At 40.2% G+C, this 23863-nt stretch overlaps 1 protein-coding gene across 2 annotated transcripts in view; it reads left to right on the top strand.

The window, feature by feature from the left end:
* STXBP5 (syntaxin binding protein 5) overlaps nucleotides 1–23863 on the top strand; it is a 468219-nt gene that overhangs the window by 205328 nt on the left and 239028 nt on the right. For both annotated transcript variants that reach the window (XM_088474382.1, XM_088474383.1), the window contains exon 5: nucleotides 4277–4411. In XM_088474382.1, the coding sequence (XP_088330508.1) occupies nucleotides 4277–4411 (135 nt within the window). The remainder of the gene's footprint in view (nucleotides 1–4276; nucleotides 4412–23863) is intronic.

The following is a 23863-nucleotide window of genomic DNA, read 5'->3' as shown; positions in this document are numbered from 1 at the left end:
CTTTTTATTAATTCCATCACTTGTGAAGTAGATAGAGTAGCAGTAAGGGTCTATCCTCTAGCATTTCTTTTGTATTGATCCATTTTGTAAATTATTGTACAACATGATGTTATTTTTACCTATAGTGTTTTAATGTACACTTAATAAAAATAAAAACAAAATGTTCAGAGACAAAAACAAAACAATAAATAACATTCACCAAAAAGCATTTCCGCATTTATTGTGACTAATTTCTTCTGAAATCATAAAAATGTTATTTAGCCTCAATTTTTATTATTTTTACAAAACAAAAATAGCTTTGTGTATAATGGATCTGTATGACACAAGTACAGAGTGAGTAGACTGCAGTGCAGTGCAGATGTTATAGCCACTATCCTTTCATAAAATCAGTGGTAAATTGGTGTTAATTAGTAAATTAGATTAACTAAATGTCAGTATAGTCTTCTCAGTATGTATGAGGTTTTCTACTTTGCCTCTGCTACAGAGTAGCTGTAGCCTGTGACTTCATTTTTTACAGAAAACGGCATCAGAAAGTGTAAAAATAGTTTTTATATTTACCAAATTTGTCAAGTAAATTCTTGTTTTTCTATGTGTTTCATACATAATTTTTCAAAAAATGTTCTAAAAATTCCTTGCCACCATGGCTTGAGAATTGTACCATCGGGGTAGGATTAGCATTGATATCCATTTGCAATTTGTGAATCCCTATAGACCTTTACATACAATATTTATTGCAGATGTGTTTTTTGAACTACAAATTGTTAAAAGCTTTGTGTGTTTGCTGTAGAAGCTATTTACCTTGACATCAACCCTTTGTAAAAGCAGAGTTTAAAACAATGCATCGGAACAGATGAATCATTCCTTCAAGGAAACTCTTCAGTGTCCTTGTAATGAAAAACTTGGGTAAAAGCTTAGTATAGGATTACTTAATGTTAACATTGCTTTTTATGACACTACTGTTATCTTGTAAGTACAATTTGTGCTTTATTTCCTGAAGAAATAGGTAAATGATGAGCAACTCTTTACAGCAATCTTTTTTGACACTGAGTTGTCCGCCTTCAGGTGACTAATTCATTTTATTTGTACATGTAGTCATGAAACTTTTACTAAATACTATTCTTTATCTTAGTGGCTTCTTTTTGTGTCTTTTTAGCATTATCTATTTTTCAAAGTTGTTCTTTTGCCGCACCTGCATACAGTATAGAGCCGCTTATTGAATAAGCCTTGGAGAGAGAGAATGTGGAGAGAAAGAGAAAGTACCAACCAATCATCTCCTAACTGCCATCTTATACGTTGTTTTTTAAAAATGATGACCGTTAAGAGCTGATTCGTTTGTACTTTATCTCTCTACACTTTATCTCTCTCCAAGGCTTAGTACATTTCCCCCACAGGGAGTTCAGAAAGTCCCTCCACAGTGACTGTGGGGTAGATGTATGCAGCGGCATTATGGGGGTTTAGTGGTGCGCTGATACTGCTTCTCCCCCATGTAGTAATGTGGTGAAGTGTGTGCAATGACTGGGGCGCTATGCTCCTCCGTCAATATGAACTCTCCAATCTTCACGATAGGGCACCAATGTGCAGCCAAATGTATAAACGGTCAGTGGCACTAACCGGTACTACAGCTGCAGCTATCGATTTTGACAACTGCAGCTGACGTTGCCCCATCACAGGCTGCAGAGACTGCTGGGCTCGTCGGTACTGCTTCACCTCGGTAAAGAAGTGAAGCAGGAAGACCAATTGGTGACACGATTTGTGCCGCTATAATCCACCCCCCCCTCTGTGTGCTAAGTGTGTAACAGTCCAAAATTTAAATCGAGGAGCCACACCAACTGACAGTGAGTCCCGGCCAGCGATGTTTGGCAGTCGGTGTGGCTGACATATTTTAATTTTGGACTACACTGTAGCCCCACATCTGGAGCAGCCACTGTCTGTCACACACTTATGCTGGGTACAAACTGGGCGATATATCAGGTGTTCAGTTGGTCGGCTGATATATCACAAGCACGTAGGCAGGTGTGTATCCCGATGTATCTGTAAACAACGTCGTTCACAGACATATTGCGTGGCCAGGCGATGGCCGATATATACTGCAGATATATGGGCACATCTAGCTGTGTCTGACAAATGCCCGTACACTTGCTGCAGGGACCCGGCAGTAATTGACATCTCAACTGAGTGGGCTAATTGAAATGTCCACTCACTTGTGATGTCAGTGTTGACAGCGCAGACATATTGGTAGAATTTACCTATCGTTAGATAGGTCGTCAGTGTGGTCGAACCGTTAGTCAAGTGTGTACCCAGCTTTAGAACACAGTCACTGTGGAGGGACTTTCCGAACACAACAGCGCTATATCAAATACTAAGGCAAAAACTTAACTGGTGGTTGGAAAGCTTAAATGAAATCTACAACAAGAAAAGAATCAAATGTATTTAGCAAACATTATGCTGAGTACACTCTAGACCCGGTGGATGCACGATGTGATGAACAACATATTGTGCGGTCGTTTGACACAGCACAATCTGGTGAACGATATGTTGATATGCTGCAAGCATTGGGTTGTTCATGAAATCGACAGATTGAGCAGCTTGTAGGCTCGATCTGTCAATGCGATGAATGACCTTGCGTAGGGTGCAAGGTCACTCATAGTGGGTACACACTGGCCCATGTGAACTATATGTTGGTCTGATCCGCCGGTTTGGGCGACATATCATCTAGTGTGTAGCCAGCTTTAGAGAAGAGTATGTATAAGCCAGTACACTCAAGTGGAAATCAATTTGACTTCTACATTGTACTGAGTAGATCTCATTGTTTTTGTCTACCATTGTGAAATGGACATTTCTTTATACATTGCCACATATAGTCCTATATTCTCTTATAGCAATTTTAAAATCCTCATGCTGAAGTCTGTTCAGACTGTGGAAAAGGCAGTTTGACAGAAAAAGGGAATGAATGAAAATACTGGGTGCAAATTTGACCCCCATGTTAAGTTACCATTCTGCATTTCAGGGAAGGGAATGCAAATTGCACAATATGAGTTTGAGTGAGCGGTGTATGGCCAAGCCCATCTCAAGAATGCAGTGTAAAAATAGAGCTGCAGGTTTGGGCAGCCTGTATTTCTACCCCTTGCAGTCCAGCATGTTTGTTTTCCTCTATTAATGCTGCCCCCAGGCAACATTTCTATCTACCTCTAAGAGTGCACTTGCATTTTTAAAGCATTATAATATCTTTCAAGGACATAATAGTTTTGTGACTATTGTAAGCAAATAATAATTTATAGGGGAGGAACTATGGTTCAATTTTGTGGGCCGTTGAAATGTGCTTTTATAGATGTCAGAAAAAAAATGTCTAAAATGTGATCAAATGTAAAATTTAAATACACAAATACTGCTAATAATGTGTGTTTGTCAACATTACTAAAAAAAAGATGCTCATTAACATTATATTGCGCTACTTAACAACGTAATCCCAGATTTTGTATTCAGGGATCATATCAAGTGGGGTCACATAATCTGTTTTTTTTGAGTCTCCTTACTGTACATTCTGTTCAAGGGGGTGGTATGCGAGATCGACATGGTCCGAATGTCAACGTGGTGAATATCGACAGGGTTTCAAAATCAATATTTCATAGAGAGTGCACCACCAAGATGTTCTTTGCTTTTGCGTAATTTGTACGGACCACTTCCCTTGAGTGTATATTTATATCCTACTCCATGACGCACCACCAACCCTTTATACATATGTAGCATCATAATCAGAGGACTTACCATATTACTATTGGTTGGTCTTATACAAGCTATCAGACAATTGTCTTTGTCCTGTGTGGAATCAACCCTTCTGCTTTTCGGGTTACAAAGTCAACAGTTGATATTCACTACATCGACATTGACATGTTCAACATTATGCAAATAGATGGTGCAACAGTACTATGTAGCCCTAACGCAACCTAGCCTGAACCCTAACTGCTGCCTAACCCTAACCACAGCCTAATCTGACGTTTTTTTTAGTGTCGCAGAACAATGGCATTCTGACACTCTGGATTTGAACTAAATAAAAAAAGCTGAGCTCCACAACGTTACAGCATATTTGTTTATTGCACAGTCACTTTTACCGCAGTTTTCATTATTGTAGTAGGTGGATAATTTTAAAATGAACTGTAACAGTGTCATATACAATTTATTTTAGTGTTTTTACTTATATTATATATATATGGCTATTGTATACAGTTATGTTTGATATTTTTTATTTATGTATTTTTTAATTTATTTTTCTACTTAGGATAACGTTTTGCCACCTGCCTTTCCAGAGCAAATGGCTCTACGTGGGGACAGAAAGAGGAAATATTCACATTGTCAACGTGGAGTCGTTCTCGCTCTCAGGCTACGTCATCATGTGGAATAAAGCCATTGAACTGTGAGTGTTACGTAGCCAATAACATTAATGAGAATATTTGTGCCAGTGCTGCATGACGTTGCCCTGAGCAGACCTCTCGAAGAGAAGGCACAAATCCAAGTTAAAGATGCATAAATTTCTTCTAATTGGCTGCAGAGAATCTGATGCCTCACTAGATTATCAGTTTATATACGTCAGTTCTTGCTCTGAGAGCTAATTACTTTTTGGAGGCCTGAATGCTGGCAACCGAGAAATCCAAGCAGATAAAATCACTTGGAGCATTTATGGGGCATGACACGGTTCCCAAGCTGAGCTTGTTCTCCATATCCTTATTCTCTATTTTATTTTTTAAGCTTTTGACAGCTGCATGGTTTTATTAAAACTACTCTTGGGTATAATCCCAGAATTTACATGGTGTCCTGTTTTAGAAAACTAATAATAGATCATGATGTGTGTGTGTCATACAGCAGAGAAGTAACTGTACTTCCCAGTGAAAGCTCATAATAAGCAAAACAGGACGAAGACTTTACAGTAGCATGGGCTTGTGTCATTGTACATTGTAACATTGGTAAACAAAAGTGTCGGTATGCTGCCAAGTTTACTGACACTTTTATTTTCCAATTTTACTGATCAATATTGAAACGGCTTTTTAAACAATATACAGCTGGCTGCACTGATAAAGTTAGGGCATCAAACTGGCACAGTGTCAGCAGCAACATTATTGATGCATTTGGGCTCAAGACGGGCAGCACTAGGGATATTGCAATTAGGTATACGGAGTCTTGAATATTGTTTGATGCTATAACTTTGCCCTGTTTGCCCTGTTCTTTCTCAAGGGTTTATTCAATTTTATAAGAGTTCTTTTTTAAAATAAAATAAAATATTAATCTAATAAAATAATAGAAAGACTCCCAGACATTGTTAGCCTAGTTCACTAATAATGAACTCTGATTGGATGGTCACAACACTTGTCTCAGACGTCCAATCGTGCCATGCTACTTGGTGGTAGGGGTAGAGAAATCCCTCAAATGATTTGCTCCATTACTTCTTGAAATAAATTAATTGTCTTGCAAATTCAGAAGAGCAGGAGATGGCTAATGATGACAACATTTTATCTGTAAGATCGTTGTATGGATTACAGTTAGCTAGAACATCAATGAACAAACTGACACACATCAGCTACCACATGTGCTGCCTCCAACATTCAAAAGGCCATTACTTTTAATTTGAGCAATAACAAAAAACAGCCCCCAAAACTGCATGTGCACCCTCCAATCACACATTTTAAAATTCCCCCCACATGTCCTTAACCCCACAAATGCACCCATTTTGAGTGGTTAGGAACATGTGAGGAGGGGTTTAAAATGTGTGCACATTGGTTTATCGCACGTTTGCTCGCACTGTCCTCAGCGGAAATGCCGGTGCCAGTGGTTATCGTGCCTGAACGGAGCAACTATTGAATTGCTTCGTCGGGCACTCAAAACAAATAGCTGGCCAAAAAAAAAAAAATAGATTTTGCCCCATAAGAAATCCCATACAGTATGCCCTCCTATCCTATACATACTCCAAACTTCCCCCACATGCCACTTAGTGTGAGTGCCAAGGACCATTCAAAACTAATCTAGCAACCTAACTAATTAAACACTAAATAAGTATTGGAAATTAATTTTCTTAATCCATCTATGAACTTACTTACCAATGCCAGCAAAAGACAGAGGGATACCATGGGCCTGATTCACAGTTGGACGTAGCATGCCCTCAGCAGCATCTATTGGCAGTCGCCCTTCTCCTTCTGCAACTTTATACAACTTTCTTCCCTTTTGTACATCCGCATAGCCAAATGCTCAATGACTGAGAAGCCCAATGTGAGCCTCCGCGCACACAGTAATACCTTCCCAAGTACACCCGCAGCCATCCATGTACTTCCGGTTTGGACATACAGTGGGATAGCGGCGCTTCTATAGCCACCCACCCGAACGGTCTATGACTATTTATGTCAGGATACCGTCCGGTATATATTAGGAGAAAGAGCAGGGAAGAAATAGTAAGATAGAGCTATCTGACCCACAGACCTGAACCGGAAGTGACGTCCTATTGGCAATATCAATAAACGCTATTTAAACAGGACATCTACACAAGCACCTTCATACCAAGATAAAGGGACTGCTGGTTCTCAAAACGTGTTGGTTTTAGAGGTTCATCTGGGAAAGGAATCCTGCACTGTTATATAGACAAGAGGTATGTGCCTTTTTTTTGTTACCACCTTGGGCTGTATAGGATTCGGACCTATTGTTTGCCTTTTTTGCACATGCCTCATTTTGTCTCAGTGCAGATCCTAACCTTTGCACATTGTTGCATTGTTATTATTTTTATGTATCATTTTTTCCATTGAATTTGTTTGTTTTTCTCTGAATTTCTGTAGTAATAAATACATTTTTGCCTATATGAGTTTGGATTCAAGGATTTTGATGGATTGGATGTAAAGATACATAGATACATTTGTTAACATCGCGCTGAGTGTGAGTACTGGTACGCATATACAACTACTTACCTTCTGCTAGTCCTCACATTCTGTTCTTTGTATTTCTGGGATTTAAACGAATGACCATTTACAGTAAACAAGCTTTAGCTTGCACCCTTTCTGTGTAAGTCAGGTGTGTCATCTAGATATTTTGAAGATTTTGTGGGGCACACACAGGATAATCCTTAAAGAAACGATTACAAGCTTTAGCTTACACCATTTCTGTGTAAATTAGATGTGTCTTCTATAATTAGATTGAGATGGTATTGAGGTTCTCACTACATAAGAGGAAATAGTCCAACCTTTATAGCACTACATATTTCATTGGGATACACCCACTCGCCATATAGAGAGTGGATAAGAGTATCACCTTGCCACCATCTGATTTTTGTGTAATAAGATTATTTTTAGAGGAAACTACACATTTTGCATTGTGTATATTTCTATGTATGCATGGAAAATCCGGGTCTGTTGAACACAAAGAAAAGTGCTACACAGAGCATCTACAGTACAAAGAAAAATACTACACATTACATCTGAAGAGCAGTATTTTTCTTGTGTACGTCCCTTGTGACATAAGAGACATCGCCGGTTTTCTCCACACTCTACCACTAGTCACGCAGTAATACCGATTGGTGTTGTCCTTAGACGCCACCATCAGAACTTTCACCAGCCCTATGGTAGGTGCAGTTTCTCCATCTGACTATGGCCTCCTATGCCTGCGGCTGTGCGTCTGTGTACACAGCCTCTATCACTGAGACGCCGGCGACACTCCCATAATATGCCATTAAATGGACCATTTTTGCGTACATTTCTAGCCACCGCCCAGGAATGCCTATCAATTTTCCACTACATTTCTGATACTGTCCGTCTGGAACGCAACAGCGCCTTTGTGCATACACTCTGCGTTACGCATGCACCACATGAGGTTTTAGGGAAATCAGCTTTTATTTTTAGTTGTTGTACTTTGACAGGAGGGCGACCCTCCCAGATATTGAAAGAGCGGTAGCCGTTATTTATAAGAAGCGGGGTTTATATATTGAATACTTACCTCTACGAGACCAGACATACAGTATATTTTAATATTTTTGAGTCAACAACTTTGGTACTTCTTACATTTCCATTGCTTTCACAATTTGTATTGTGCTGATATATTGCATTATAATACTTCTACGGAAATCGCAATACATTGTTTTGAAGATGTTCCATTGTACTTTTATATTTTTTATTGCCTAGTCTTCTGAGACACATGATTATCTTTCCTCAAATTATGTTTCACATTAAGGGGCCTACTTATCAAGTAATATCTGCGGGAAATTCCCTGGAAACGGTAGTTTACCCGCAAATATTAAGGATACCCTGAATGTACTGTGGAGGGACTGCAGCAGATATCGGAGCACACATATATTTCTATGGGGGCTGCGAAGCTGTCAGATATACCAAGCTTAACCCTGATAAGATAATGCCCTCTCCAGATGGCATTATCCTTAAGCAGCCTATGGGCTACTAATTTGCAAAAATTGCAGGGAGATGGTTCCGGAACCCTCCCCGGCAACAGCCACCACACATGCCTGGTCAGTAGCTCGCGCATGTGCTGGAGTCCCCATATAGGAGTCACTTCACTGCAGGGATGGTCTCTTTTTGGAGCCCCTGTTCCTGCTAGTGAATATTGATACATTTTGGGTGGTACTGGTTGAGTCTCCCATATCCAAAATGCTTGGGACCAGGGGTATTTTGGATAACGGAATATTCCGTATTTTGGAATAATTGTATACCGTAATGAAATATCTTAGGAATAGGACCCAAATATACACACAGAATGCAATTATGTGATATACACCTTAAACACAGCCTGCAGGTCATTTTATACAATATTTTGAATAATTTTGTGGCTCAAGCAAAGTTTGTGTACAGAAATTAAATTAATTTATGTTTCATATACACCTTATACACAGCCTAAAGGTAATTTTATACAATATTTTTAATAATTTGTGCCTTAGACAAAGTTTGTGTACAATGAACCATCAAAAATCAAAGGTCTACATTATCTGAGTCATGCCAAAAAAATTCTGTATTTCGGAATATTTGGATATGGGAGACTCAACCTGTAGTTCATTCTTATTGCTGCAAATAGATCTAAATCCTGAGAATTGATATATATGTCCCTTAAACTTGGACTAGATTGTATAATTGCAATACTCTATGATCCAACTTTCTTTAGGGATTATATTCCCCTTGTCAATACTATTTCCCTCCCAGGTATCTTCCACTGACTGACTATTCCCCTCTCCCTTTTACCTTCACCTCTATTTTTCCCTCTTTTTTTGTCAAAGAAGATGCATTTCATATGTTTCTGTTACCGATGGCATCACTAGATGCTAGTTATTAAAACAAATTGGTTTTCCTGCTACTTTATGGATCTGCACTGTAATGTTTCATGTTGTACCTACTGATGTTATATGCCTGTGATGCTTTATTTTTTCTCGTTACTTTATACCTTAATAAAAAAGATAAATACAACAACAACAACAAATATGTCTTAGATAAGTGGTGGTGTTCCTGGGAAGCGAATAGGAAGTGGCTATTAAGATGTGCAATAATGGTCTATGTTATGGGTGTACTGTGGACTGACGCTTCATCGCTCACATTGGAGGATTATACTCAGATGGAAAATCTGTACCTGCTTATAGGGATGGTGCACGTTTCGATGATGCGACAGCTGGTGACATCTAAAGGCATATCAGGCTGCATTACAGAGTATAAAGATGCTCAAAATGAGAGTCTCATTCTTTGCACATTCAAACACACGGGAAGGGCTTTCTAGCGGCATTTGCAAGTCGCAGATGGACAACCTCCAAAAGACGCGGTAATGTCTCTGTCCACTTCTGAATCAGGCCCAAAAATAGAGAGACATGTCTGTTTCTGAAGGACTCCCATGCACTTGACAACACACCACTTGCTTAATTGTTGGGCTATGACCAAACTTCCTCTTCATTTCCTTCCAGAGCCAAGGTAATTTGAGGTTGGAAGGCTTATTGACTGGATCGTGCCAATACTTAAGGCCAGTAAATGATTTACATGTTTTTATGGTGGACTTTTACATTTTCAATGAGCAGAGACTCAAACAAATCTGCATTTACCTGTAATGAGGGTAGTTTTGCTAATAGCTTAGAGGAGAAAAAACTTATAGGGTACCAGTACAAAGACTCGGCAGATGAGTCTACTTCCCAATCAGTTTTTCAAGAACAAACTGATGTTTCAGTCTCTGCACCCTTATATTGGACCTTTCTGGGGTAGTTATGCAACTTATTGCATCAACTCACCCTCTGTAATGAGGGTGGTATGGAAGGCCAGCTGTGCAAACTTCTGCACCTCAGAGCTGTGACTCAGAGCCCATAGTTTGCCATAAAATTAGATGGTGGTGTCTTACTTGCTAAGGCCACCCTGACCATTTAACTCTTGCTAAGTTCACATTGCTTTTACAAGGTAGTGGCTTTTGTCACATTCTTAGATTCCTCAGCCTTTGGTATGAGAGGAATTTGTCTGCTCTGTCCAGTGGTGCTACTCTACTATGTTCCAGCCAATCTGGTCCCATATTATGTTGGTAATCTTGCAAGCCTGTGTTTATTATCTGATTCAGCAGCTATGGGTTGTACATGTGACTGCCCTATTTAAACCATTTCTTTAGTTCCATCTAGGCCAGATCATTGTGTCAGATTTCTTATTTCAGATTAATTTCATTACTGGCTCATTTGTATCCTGTTTATTCAGCCTGCTTCATTCCTGCTTCAGTTTCAGCTTTTTCTTTACTATACCCTATACTGCAGTAGTGCTAATATTATTCTTAGCAAGCACACACACAGGGGAATTATCCGAGAGGTGACAGTGATATACCATGCCTTGTGCAGTGCTCCCCATAGCTGCCAGCTATGGTAGAAGTATAACACCTGCTACTGTATACTAGCTTTTTCTTTTTTTTTAACTGCAGAGACACCACTCAAATGAATAGAAGCTGCACACGGCAAATATTTACTGCTTGCAGAGTGGTACAGAGCAGCAGGTGAGAGGAAGCCTCCCAAACCCCATCACCACCGCAGGACAATGCGGCCCGTGGGTGGGAATGGGACCGCCACACCCAAATCTGGACGGTTGGGAGGTTTTGTATTTGCAGTGTTTCAGACTGGCTCCAGTAGCCTAGATCCAGCTCCAAACTGGCTCCATTGCTCTATGGGCCTGATTCAGAGCCAGACGCTATTTGCGCTCGCTCGTCCAGAATAAGGGGCTGGCTATTTAAATTGACCGTTCGCTCTTTGCGGTCTGTTGACGCCTCTATGTCTGAATGAGCGAACAAAACATGCAGACGTTTTTTTGTAAAAAACGCCCCCTGGCCGCTCGCATCATACGTCATCTCCGCTATTTATTAGATTAATCGAGAACATCGAAAGGCGAATGAACTGCTCGCTATTCTTGTGGTAGCATTTTCCTACTGCAATCATGCGAGCAGTTCTGGCTAAAAGACACCCAACTGACGTGGTCGATGACGCTGCTTTGTTAATTATGCACTCCCATTAAACGCCCGTTTTGACCGTTTGGCACGCCTGCGTTCGGATCTCCACTCCCCGTTTTCAAGCACCTTCCCCTGTTACCACCCACAAACGCCTCACTCTGTCACTCAAATTAGCAGGCATTCGCTATATTGCGAGCACACGATTTTCGACCGCACTGACTGGTTCACGCATACGTACTAAAACCCATACGCATGTGCGAACATCGCTCGGAACGAATGAGCGGCCGCTTACGAGCGGCTCTGAATCAGACCCTATATTCGGTCCAAAGCCAAGCCATAACATGAGCTCCCTTCCCATCTGTTCTGGAATCCCTGGTCTAGTTCTGGACTTGTTCCACAGTGCTTCTCAAGCTACTTTTCACAAGCTCTAGTTTCTGATCTCCAATATTAAAAATTTGTAGTAGATGTAGTATATTTGCTTGTATTATCTAACCTGTGGTATGACCCTGCTGTGATACTTGTATAACTTAGTGAATTTCTAAGATAGATTGTAATAATCCACAGGTAGATGAAATTAGAATTGGTTTCTTGGGGTATTATATAGGGCCCTTTAGATCATAAAGCATTGTATTGCTGTACTTTTTATCTAACTTAATATATACAATACAACACAGTGTTCAATATTTAAGTAGTCACTACTATAGAGAGAATACTTTTTTTTTAAAATTTCTCTTCATTACAGCAGAGTACAAACAGATGGCATCCCGACAGGGCTAGCATACCGACATTTGTTGTTTGGTACGCTAACCCTCCTTTTCTCCCTACCCTAACCCTCCCTCTTTGGTGCCTAACCCTACCTCCCCACATAGTGCCTGAACCTAACCTCCCCCCTTCCCCTAGCCCTAAACCTAACCTCCCCCCCCTTAGTACCTAACTCTTCCCCTAGTGCCTAACCCTCCTCCCCACCCCACTACTTACCTTCGGTATCCCAGCGGCCGGGATGCCAGCGTCGAGTTTGTGAGAGGCGTAGGGATTCTCGGCCCCAGTAATATCAGCACCGGCATTGCGGCCTCCGAGATATTGACTGTATCCCCAAACGGATATCCTAAAACAGTGGAGACAGTAGGCCATATTCAATTAGCGGCGAAAACGGCCATTTTTCGCAAAAAATAGGCGATATTTTCACCAAAAAACAGGCAAAAAAAAACTGGAGAAAAGTTTTCTCCATCCCAGACCAGGCGAAAAAAAATGCAAAATCCCAATTTTTGGCTAAAAATGTGGGGACTTCTTTCAGAACCCTTTGGATACCCCCCCTAATGATAAATCACCCCCAACAATTTTTTGTAAGTTGCGTACTTTGGCGAAAAACGACCGCGCAAAGTTTGGGAATTATTTTCTGCCAATCAATGGGGATGATTCAATTCAACGCGAATTGAATAGCGCCGGGAGCGCTGTGTGGTCTGAGAATGCTGGTTATCATGCCTTAACAAGGGTGTTAAGGCGCGTTAACCGGCATTCTCTGACCAGAGTGCCGGGTGCGCAGCTGTTAGCACCGCGCTAAGCAGAAAAACTGCTGCGCGCCCGATACTTTGGTTGGATTTCTGCTCACATTCCCAGGGGGGTGCGAGAAGAAATCCTTAGCGCGCCCAAACAGCGTGGTGTATTGAATAGCTGGGGGAGCTATTCAATTTCGCGTTGAATTGAATTCCCCCCATTGAGTTCACCAGAAAATAATGCCCTGCGCTAAGGAAGCACAGGGATGGGAGAAGACATCTTCTGGCACCATTAATTAATGAAGTGGTCCCTCCTTTCAAATGATGTGAACTTTTATTAGTTAAGTTGTCTATACAGTGGGGCAAAAAAGTATTTGGACAGCCACCAATTGTGCAAGTTGTTGATGATGAGAGAGATCTGTAATTTCCATCATTGGTACACTTCAACTGTAAGAGACAGAGGGCCTGATTCAGAGCCAGACGCTCTGACAAGAGCGCTCGCTCTGAATCAGGGCCCTCCTACCTAAAATTGGAGCGGCCTCCTGGCCGCTCGCATAGCTGTGGGTGACACAGCTTATGCGAACGGCCAAAAAGATGGTCGGATGGTCAAGACCATCGGGCTTGCGACGAGCCAAAAGCACTCCCACTGACATCACATTGGCCGTCGCTATGCGGGTCCCGCGCATGCGCACGACGAAGCTCCCTCCGTCGTGCGTATGCGCACTAGGGCACCATCGACCCGCTTGCGAGCGCTCAGCGCTCGCGAGCGGGTCTGAATCAGGCCCAGAATCTGAACAAAAAATTCCGGAAATCACCTGCTATGATTTTTAAACTATTTATTTGTATATTCTTGTGGAAAATAAATATTTGGACACCTACCAACCAGCAAGAATTCTGGCTTTCACAGACCTGTTACTTCTTCTTTAGGAAGCTCATCTATCCTCCACTCGTTACCTGTATAAATGGCACCTGTTTGAACTGGTTAACTGTATAAAAGACCTGTCCACACCCTCAAACAGTCAGACTGCAACCTCTCCACCATGGCCAAGACCAGAGAGCTGTCTGAGGACACCAGGGACAAAATTGTAGACCTGCACAAGGCTGGGATGAGCTACTCGACAATAGGAAAACAGCTTGGTGAGAAGAGATCAACTGTTGGCGCAATTATTTAAAAAAATGGAAGAAATACAAGATCACTGACAATCTCCCTCGACCATGGGCTCCATGCAAGATCTCACCTCATGGGGTATCAATGATCTTGAGAACGGTGAGGGATCAGCCCAGAACTACATGGGGGGACCTGGTCAATGACCTCAAGAGAGCTGGGACCACAGTCACAAAGGTTACCATTAGTAACACACTACGTTGTCATGGATTCAAATCCTGCAGCGCCCGAAAGGTCACCCTGCTTAAGGTTCTGGTTTGGCCTAGCCAGTCTCCAGACCTCAACCCAATAGAAAATCTGTGGACGGAGTTGAAAGTCTGTGTTGCCCGGCGACAGCCCCAAAACATGACACATCTAGAGAAGATCTGCATTGAAGAGTGGGCCAAAATACCTGCTGCAGTGTGTGCAAAACTGGTCAAGAACTACAGAAAACGTTTGACCTCTGTAATTGCCAACCGAGGTTACTTTACAAAGTATTGAGTTAAACTTTTTGATTGTCCAAATATTTTTTTTCCGAAAGAATATACAAATAAATTGTTTAAAAATAATACAATGTGATTTCCGGAATCTTTTGTTCTGATTCTGTCTCTCACAGTTGAAGTGTACCTATGATGGAAATTACAGACCTCTCTCATTTTTTAAAGTGCAACAACTTGCACAATCGGTGGCTGTCCAAATACTTTATTGCCCCACTGTATATTATATCTCCGATACTGGCACAAACGTGGGTTGCACTTGTTTGAAGGAGGGGAGTCCCTGCTTTCCAAACATATCCCCCCCCCCCAGTGGTTATTGTATTGTGATCGCATGTGATCACCAGTTACTCTCAACTCAACACAACACAACACAAAACATTATATTTTCCAGTGGTGGAGGTCATGGGAAAGCTAATGCCCAGATCTGCTCCATCCTGGAATGTGGGTTTTCTTGTTTTTCTTTTTTTCTTTTAAATAATGGTATGCATTATAGGGCTACCAAATTATTACTATACATTGTGGTTGTTGCTTCAGCAAATATCCAACAAAGTACAGTATTTGTTTGTGCTGTTTATGAAGAAAAGTTTACACATTTTGTTTTTCATTTACTTTCTTGCAATTTCAATAAAACACCTTTTTGTATGGTAATTTTAGATGTTGTATGAGCAGGTATAAACTATGAAAGACAGGGACGAAACTAGGGTGGTGCGACATGTGCCACGTCACCTCAGGGGAGGGGGCACTGTTCGGGCCTGTCAATTTTTCGTTTATATTCATTCTCATTTATAGCTTCCTCTTCTTTTAGCCCTGCAACTCCTAGCTGCCCCTATCTCCTCCCTGGCCACCACCCCAAGCACCATCAGTCACATCCTCTTTTGTTTATCACACACAGCTATGTGCCCCACAATTTCTGATGGTAGCCCTGAACACAGCCACCGATTCCCAACCCAGGGGTTACCAGCACACCTCGAGTACCCTTGCTGGTGAGTGCTGCTGGTGCAGCTTCACCAGCGCTCTCCTACATCTAGAGCTGGTGAGTTATACTCCATAATGATTGTGTATCATCACTGCAGAAATTCGATTCACAATGTATTTGGCAGCAATACCTGGATAAACAATTTAGGAAGGGACAAATCAAATTTGTCATGCTATTATCCATGAGGCCACACCCATTTTCAGGCTGATATCTTATGTCCCTATTTGAAAAATGGGGGGGGGGGGGTAAAGGACGCCAATGATCTTTTTGGCCCAGGGCACCAAAAAGTCTAGTTACGGCTCTTATAAAAGGTATTTCCTGAACATTCAAAGTATTTTTTGTCGATACTGCATAAAAAATGTAGTAATGTTGATGTTGGAATGTGACGGGGCAAAAACAGTTATTAACCGCTTCAATGCTGAGGCCTTTCTCACCCCTGTGCTGAACAAGGGTGGGAAAGACCTCAGCAGTGAAGAGGTTAATAAATCTAAATAAAAATGTATATTCTCATACTTTATAATGGCCCCAATTAATTCTGCATATTGTCTACAACATACTGCTAGTCACCGGCCAGTTTTACACCATAGTGTGATAAGTACAGCAAAATAATGCAGTATTTGTTTTTAAACCTGTAGTCAATCTACTCGCCAAACTACATGTCAACCTTTTTACTCCACAGTCTTGGATGAATTAATAGTAAAAGCTGAGAAACAATATTAGATTGCAGTCGCTTACACATTAGATACCAGAGAGATTTAGTGTTAACATTCACAAATAGCACCTGACTAGGTTCATAGGAAGCAGCCCTGTCATTGGCTGAAGCACTTTAGATAAAAATGCAACCTATCAATTCACTCAGTACCATTTGCATCATACAATGTCTCTGATCCCCGAGTGAATTGATAGGCTGTATTCTCATTATTCTGGTGTCCGACATCATGGCTGTTTCCACAGTGTAGGTAATATGATGTATGTAGAGAATTCACTTCTTCTTTACCGAATTGTTGACACAACATATGTATTCCAGGTCACAAACCTGAGTACAGTTACAAAAGAGTTACTGTAAACTTCCCCCATTTTGTTGTTTTATATCCATTGTCTTTTCTGTGTTACAGTTGATTTTTGTTTTGGTTCTCTGGAGTGTAACAACCATCTAACTGTCTTTTAGTTATTAGTATTGATATATGGCTTGCAAACACCATTGTATTTGTGGTACCTATGTTTTCAATGGATATGTTATAGTCTTTTAACATGTCTTCGTATTGCACAACATTTGAAACATCAAGCCCCGTGTGAGACCAATGCGCTTCTGCAGAGCTGTAACTAGACTTTTTGGTGCCCACTTTTTGGTGCCCTGTGCCAGAAAAAGAATTGGCGTCCCCCTTCCAGTTACAAATAGGGGCATAAGATGTGCGCCCCAAAAAAAGGGTGTTGCCTCACGGTAATGGGCCATGAGAAAACTGATTTGTCCCGTACGATGATGAAGGGGTACCGATCCCATTGTTTCACGGTTATCCAGGTGTGAGTCCAAATGATCAGCGACTGAATGTATTGAAAGAGCGCTATTTGTATTGTATATGCAGCAAATATTAGCGGCAGGGAGATCAGTGTATGTACACTGGGCCGGCAGTTGAACTCACCGTCAAGGGTACGTGAGGTGTGCTGGTAATACCTAGTTCAGGAATTGGTGGCTGTGTTCAGGGCTGCTATCAGAAATTTTGGGGCAGATATACACCAGAATAATGAGAATTGTTCAATTCACTCAGAGATCAGAGACATTGTATGATGCAAATGGTACTTCCTATAAATCTAGTCAGGTGCTATTTGTGAATGTTAACACTGATTCTCTCTGGTACAGTGTGTAAGTGACTGCAATCTATCATTGTTTCTCAGCTTTCACTATTAATGTGTGAGGTGTTTGACTGCCATGTGAGAGGTGATAGCTACGAGTCCCGGGTATGACAGTATTGTGAAATGCGTGTGTTAAATAAAAGAGGATGTGACTGAAGGTGCTTGGGGAGTCGGCCAGGGAGGTGATAGGGGTGGCCAGGAGATGCCAGGAATAAAAGAAGAAGAAACTACAAGTGAGACTGATTATAAACAGAACATTTGCAGGCCCAAACAGTGCCCCCTGCCTTCTGGTGCCCTGTCCATGTCGCACCACCCTAGTTACGGCCCTGCACTTCTGCTTCAGATTCATCAGATTTCCCTTGTATATAGGATACATTTCAGTGAAGTGAAGGGTTATTATGTAGAAGATAGGAGCATTAATAGTCAACTGGTCCATGGAAAGAACAAAAAAAAAGGGCAGTTAGGTTTTGAAAGCAAAATAATTAGAAAAGTTATATCTCAAATTCCATTATCGCAGGACTGTACCACATTTGCTGTTTTGTGATGTTGGGAACTTTATTTAAGTTTTTTTTTAACCTGTTTATACTAGTAGGAGGATGACAATTGCATGACAAAACTTACCCTGTATAGATATCAAACTTTCAAATTTAAATCTAAATTAATTTAACGCATCACTGTAACTTACAAAAAATGCCAATTAATTAAGGAATTGGTCCAGAGGTGATAGAATGCAGAACTGTGAATTAACTTATTTTTTACTTTCCTGGCATGTACATTCTCATCTCATACAGCAGCCCATAGTTACCTAAGCCTAACTTCCCAGAGCTGAAACTGGATGTATACACATACGTATGAGCTATTTGAGTGCAAAAATACTCTGCAAATCCACCTATTGCGGATTCGTAAAAGACCATATTACTTGCACATAATGTTTTAACAAAATATTTTGAAATATACCATCCGTTGATGCTTATTTGCAATGGTATTGACTCATTTCAAACCAGAGGTACAGGAAATTGAAGAAATTACTCAAATATTGAATCATCAGTTAAGGCCTAATCTGACAATCTCCCTTATCTGATGTATCAAATTGTGTACACTTTGTTAACAAGAACAATTAGCACTTTCCCATACAGACTCATTCTTACACATTATTTAGCTGAACTATTTTGAGGAAGTGATCTTCTTAAAGGTACATCATAATAAAAGATTACTTTAAATCTATTTATGCTATTTTTTATCTTGCAAAATATAATATATTGGTGGATGATACAGGCGGTGTGCTGGCGTTTATCCCTAAGCATGGTGCTGAAAAGAGCACATTGCATCTTAGATGTGGCTTTAAAAAGAATAGATTCTGATGAGTATCACAGTAGCCATTCAGATGGACATTTCCCAGCAATGCGGGAAGAATGCAGGACAGACTAGAGACAGAAGAAAATAGTATATGTCTTTTTTCCATTCTGCTTTTTTCCCTTAGTTGTCTCAAATGTCCCAGTGAGTTGCCCTTCAGGTTTAGTGCTTGCTTATTAAAGTGGCTCTTCACCATTTGATAATTTTATTGTCCACACAGATTTATTTTTGTTGTCTTTCAGTATGCCAACATATGAGATTATAAATTGTGCATTTCTATATACACACACAGATGTGTTGTTGTAACTAACAGTAACAAGAGTAAAATAAATTAGCCCAACCAATAACATTCTCTGAAGGTTGTCTTTGCCTTTGAATTCAATTCTGAGCACAATTATGCTTTGTTCATTGGATGAAATGCATCTTGGAAGGAATAGCAACGTTATTACACTGCCAAGGGAGGGCTGGCACAGTGCGCCACGACAGAAGAATTGGCATGACAAAATCAGTGCTAGTGTGGTACATCTAAAAAGTTTTATATTGTTAGTGAAATATATGAACTTTGTTATGTTAGCACCTAGCCTTGTGTATCAATGCCTATTTCCCTATATATTGAATTCTTGTGAGCAGGGCTCTCTTACCTCTATGTCTGTCTGTTATTACCCAGTCTTGTTTTCAGACTGTTTTGTTCCCAATTCTAAAGCACAACAGATTATGCTGGAGTTATATTAATAACTGTTAATAATAATGGTATACAGCTATAATCAAATATAATGCCATCCATTAGGGAGAACCTTGTAGTAACCTGTATAGAATACAGAGTCCATTCTTATGCCCACTATTCACAGCACAACACATATTACAGACTAATCCCCTTTCTCTGTGTGAGAGCACAATGAAGACTTCAGATATCTGATTGCGGCCCAAAGTGTTAATTTCCTTGCTATCTCCGGGCACAGTAGAGAAGTATGGCAACTTACTGCTATGTGATTGGTGGATAGTTTTAGCCATTCACTGTCTGAAGACATACTACCATTCTGATTGGTGAATCAACAGTGACATCCACTCTCCAGAATACTAGAAGTATTACAGAAACCTTTAAAAAACAAACTCAGAGACCTCTACCAGTCTGCTGTGGGCTACCAGGCGTACTTGACCACTCTGTGTCTATAGACAGCCTGCACCAAGAGAGTGATTTGTATTGTAAAGGGGATTGATGCCATCTGCCCTAGCGTGCCTACTTTTATGTCACTGAATACTTATATAAGAGACTATATTGCATAAAAAAATGATCATTACCATTATTAGGCCTCATAAGTAAAGTCAGTTGTTATTAATAGACCTTGTATCTCTCTCCATGCAATATTTAGCATATTTTTCATTAGCATTGAATAAATCATATTCTGAAATAATTCAGTAGGCAAGATCTGAAGATGCGATGTACGACCCACGGGTACGCGCATCGGCACTGTGATCGTGGGTGGATATTCACAATTTGGACATTTTACACGATTTGTCGTTCCGATGCGTCAATATCGGGCGAATCGTGTAAAATATCGTCTAGTGTGTATACACCTTAACACTTTGGGGGAAAGATGTATCAATCCTGAGAGATAAAGTGGAGAAGTTGTCCATATGAACCAATCAGCTTCTATTTTTTATAGACTGTACTAGATAAAAGATAGCTAGCAGCTGATTGGTTGCTATGGCCTACTTCTCCACTTTGTCTCTCTCTAAGGTTTCATAACTCTCCCACTTGGTGTTATACATTAGTGAACTCATTGACACAGGCCTAGGGAAAATTGTCCATGAGCCAGCTATACTGAAATAAAACATAATAATGCCTCCACCAAACCACTATACACCAATCTGTGTCCTCCCAACATCATTATAATCCAACCTGTGCTATCACCATATTGCCATGGTCTCACTTCCAAATTTCTTTTTCTTGCCTTCTTTCTCTCCCCTGTCTAATCCTTGTTCACTGAGTCCCTTTATTATCACAGCTAGGTCGTTCTTGCCACTATTCATTTCTACATCTCCCGTCCATTCCACTCCTCTACTTCTGCTTCCACTCCTTACTACTTATGTCTTTCTAATTCCTTCTGTTCCTCCATCTCATTGTGGCTCCTTGTGTTACATACCTTGTGTGCCACCTTTACACCACTGCTGGTAGTGGTTTATACACAGGAGTTTGGGTTTCGCAGGCTGAAGCACTAACAGGTATGAGCGGGCTGTCAGAGACACAGCGGCCAGTGCGTGGTGTGCACATTAGGACGGACGTGCGTGTCCCTGGTGTATTTTTTTGTCCCATTCTAGAATATTTTTTTCCAGAATTGGATCAACTAGACAAAAATCTTATTACTGTAATTTTCGAATAATACTAATAATATGCATCTATCACTTATTTCTCTCACTCATTCCGAGTCGTATGTTTGATAGAACAAAATCACAAGCAGATGTTTAGTGTATTCGTCTGAGTTGTCTGCTGTGATCAGATGTGATTCATTTATATGAATTTGCATAATTGTATAAGTCTATATTTATATTTCATATACTGGGTATAAAATGTGCAGCACATTCAGTTTAAATGTATACCTTTCCATAAGATGAAACTAATGAAGTACCAGGAAGTAGATGTAAGAAAAATCCAAGTTCAAAGAGAAAATTGTTTTGCAGAGGAATTATTACTACAGTTAGATCAAGAGGTAATTTGCATAAAAAGCATTTGAATTACCTGTTTTCCCAGCTAGAAAGCACTGTATCTTCTTTGATATTTACAAACACGAAGTTTGGTTATAGGAAGTTCTACTAGGCTATAAGTCCTATTTTTCAATGTGTTGTGAAAGTTTATGTAGGTAAACAGCAAAGTTCTCAATGTAATTTCATACTGGCCAAATAGCAAGCTCCTTAATGAAGGAGGAATTACATTGTCGCTTTAACTCCTTATTTTAAGCACTGCGTGTAATCGCTCCATTTTATGGCGTCCATGTCTATGACTAAATAAAGTGCTTGATTTTGGTTGAATTAAAATTGTTTGTTTTTAAATTACTGATACTGAAATTACTGATACACGTTGGACAGTTGTCCAAAGCGCTTGTTACTGATTAATTCTAATTGTAATACATTCTATTTTAGCAGAAGCTGTCAAACATGTTGAAATAGAGTGACTAAGAGAAAGGCACCATTTCATATTTATTTTCTGTTCAAGAATTCAGTTTTCACTTTACCCAGAAATATTGTTCATATTCTACTGTGAATAAGATGATAAGATGTGTATATCACTCTGTATACTGTCCATAAACACACCTTATACAACCATATACACAGTTGATATATTTTCCTTGTAGCCAGTTTAGCACAGATAGTGTAATACTTTATCAAGTCTCATATACTCTGTATTATTTGCCTCTATTGTTTTAAAATGTGTATTAGTACCTTCCTTGTGTGTATATTCCAGATTCCATTACATTTCCATGTTAGTACCATTAGTTCAGCATTCCCAATATCACAAACTAGCACTCTAGGACATAGGATTACTCTAGTGATATATTGATGTGACAGTGTCAGAAAGAAGATAATGTTCCAGCAGCCCGAGCTCAGGAGGCTCAGGGAAACCACGGCACCCCACACTTCTTCCATCGGCCGCACTGTGAAGGTCGACAATTCTAACAGGATTGCCCACCAGTCAAGGCTTACTGCAGCCCCGTGTCCCCCAGTCTCTCCCCCTTTCCCAGGCATCAGTGATGGGTGATCCTCAGGAACGCCCACCCCCTTGCTCCTGGCTTATCTTGTTGCAGGATCATGAAGTTCCACTGAGAAGTGTAACTGAGAGATATTTTAATAGATTTATAGATTAATAGATTTATACAGTAAAAAAATTAACTTTACACAGCTTACCATATGTCATATATGAACACATCTATATATATTATACTTGTACATATATACTAGATGTTACCCAAAGTAATTTCTAGAGACATTTTCTTTTTTGTTGAGGTGTTTTTGTATTGAGGAATCCCTAAGTGTATATTATTCCAGTTCCCTTTTTACAAACAATTCATGTACGTATAGTACATTTCTATATGTTGATTAAACTTCTATGTAGGGGCTCAATTGTGGAAGTGGTGCGACCAGCAGCATTATGCAGATTGACGGTGGCCGTGCCTTCACCCACCACTCACATCTACTACACTTGACCCTGCGCACAATTAGTCATTTTGTTTACTTTTTACTCCCCTTGAGTAGTGGCACGATGATATACTGTATAGCTTTTCCTAATACCTATATAAAAAATAGAATAGAGAAGGTTTATCAAAAGTGGTTCAGCAGTTTTTAAGTTAATTTTTAACAAACAAACAGACAAAACTTCTAAAATTGGTTAATTTGGTCTAGGTACCCTATAAACTATACCTCTAAGTTCAAGGGCTTTATTATTGTTAATTATCGGGCTCCGACAATTAACATTCCAGTTCAACGCGAGCACTGGAGCAATTCGAAAACCAGCTGTCTCCTCGAATCTTTTCACTGCTCCTTTTGGAGCAGTGAAACTAGTGTGCCAGCGTGACTTACAGGTCACACATGCGCACAAAAGCCGAGCTTTTGATTTATATATATGTGTAAAGTTAACCATATTTTCTAAAAATGTCCCCAAAGTTGTAATTTTTTTAAATCCATTATTATTAGATGTGTACAACTCTGCACAAGGGTGACTGTGCATATTTTTCATGCATGAAGTGCAGAAGCACATACTGTACTCCAGTTTTCCTCCACCTCAGCATAAACCCCAAATTGTAATATTTTTTTTTCGGTGTTAGACCAGTGGTTCCCAGGACCAGAACCAGGACCAAATCAAATTATTCATGGTCAATGTGATAGGCAAAACCAGTGCTGGTGGCTGCCAGTCATAAAATGTGACAAACAGAAGCACAACCGTGTCCACCACCACATAACCGAACCTAAGGATGACACTTAACACAATTTACTTCATGTAATAACAATGTCTGAATTTCTCAATAATAACCTTTTGGTCTAGGGGTGCCATGAAAAAAAAATGCTGTTACTCTAGGGTGCTGTGATTCAAGAAAGTTTGGGAACCACTGTGTTGGACAATCATGTAGTCCAGCAAAAC

The sequence above is a fragment of the Taudactylus pleione genome, unplaced genomic scaffold, assembly GCF_031769625.1.
Source record: "Taudactylus pleione unplaced genomic scaffold, aTauple2 ptg000154l, whole genome shotgun sequence".
Classification (NCBI taxonomy): domain Eukaryota; kingdom Metazoa; phylum Chordata; class Amphibia; order Anura; family Myobatrachidae; genus Taudactylus; species Taudactylus pleione.
This window is presented reverse-complemented; position numbering and strand designations above follow the sequence as displayed.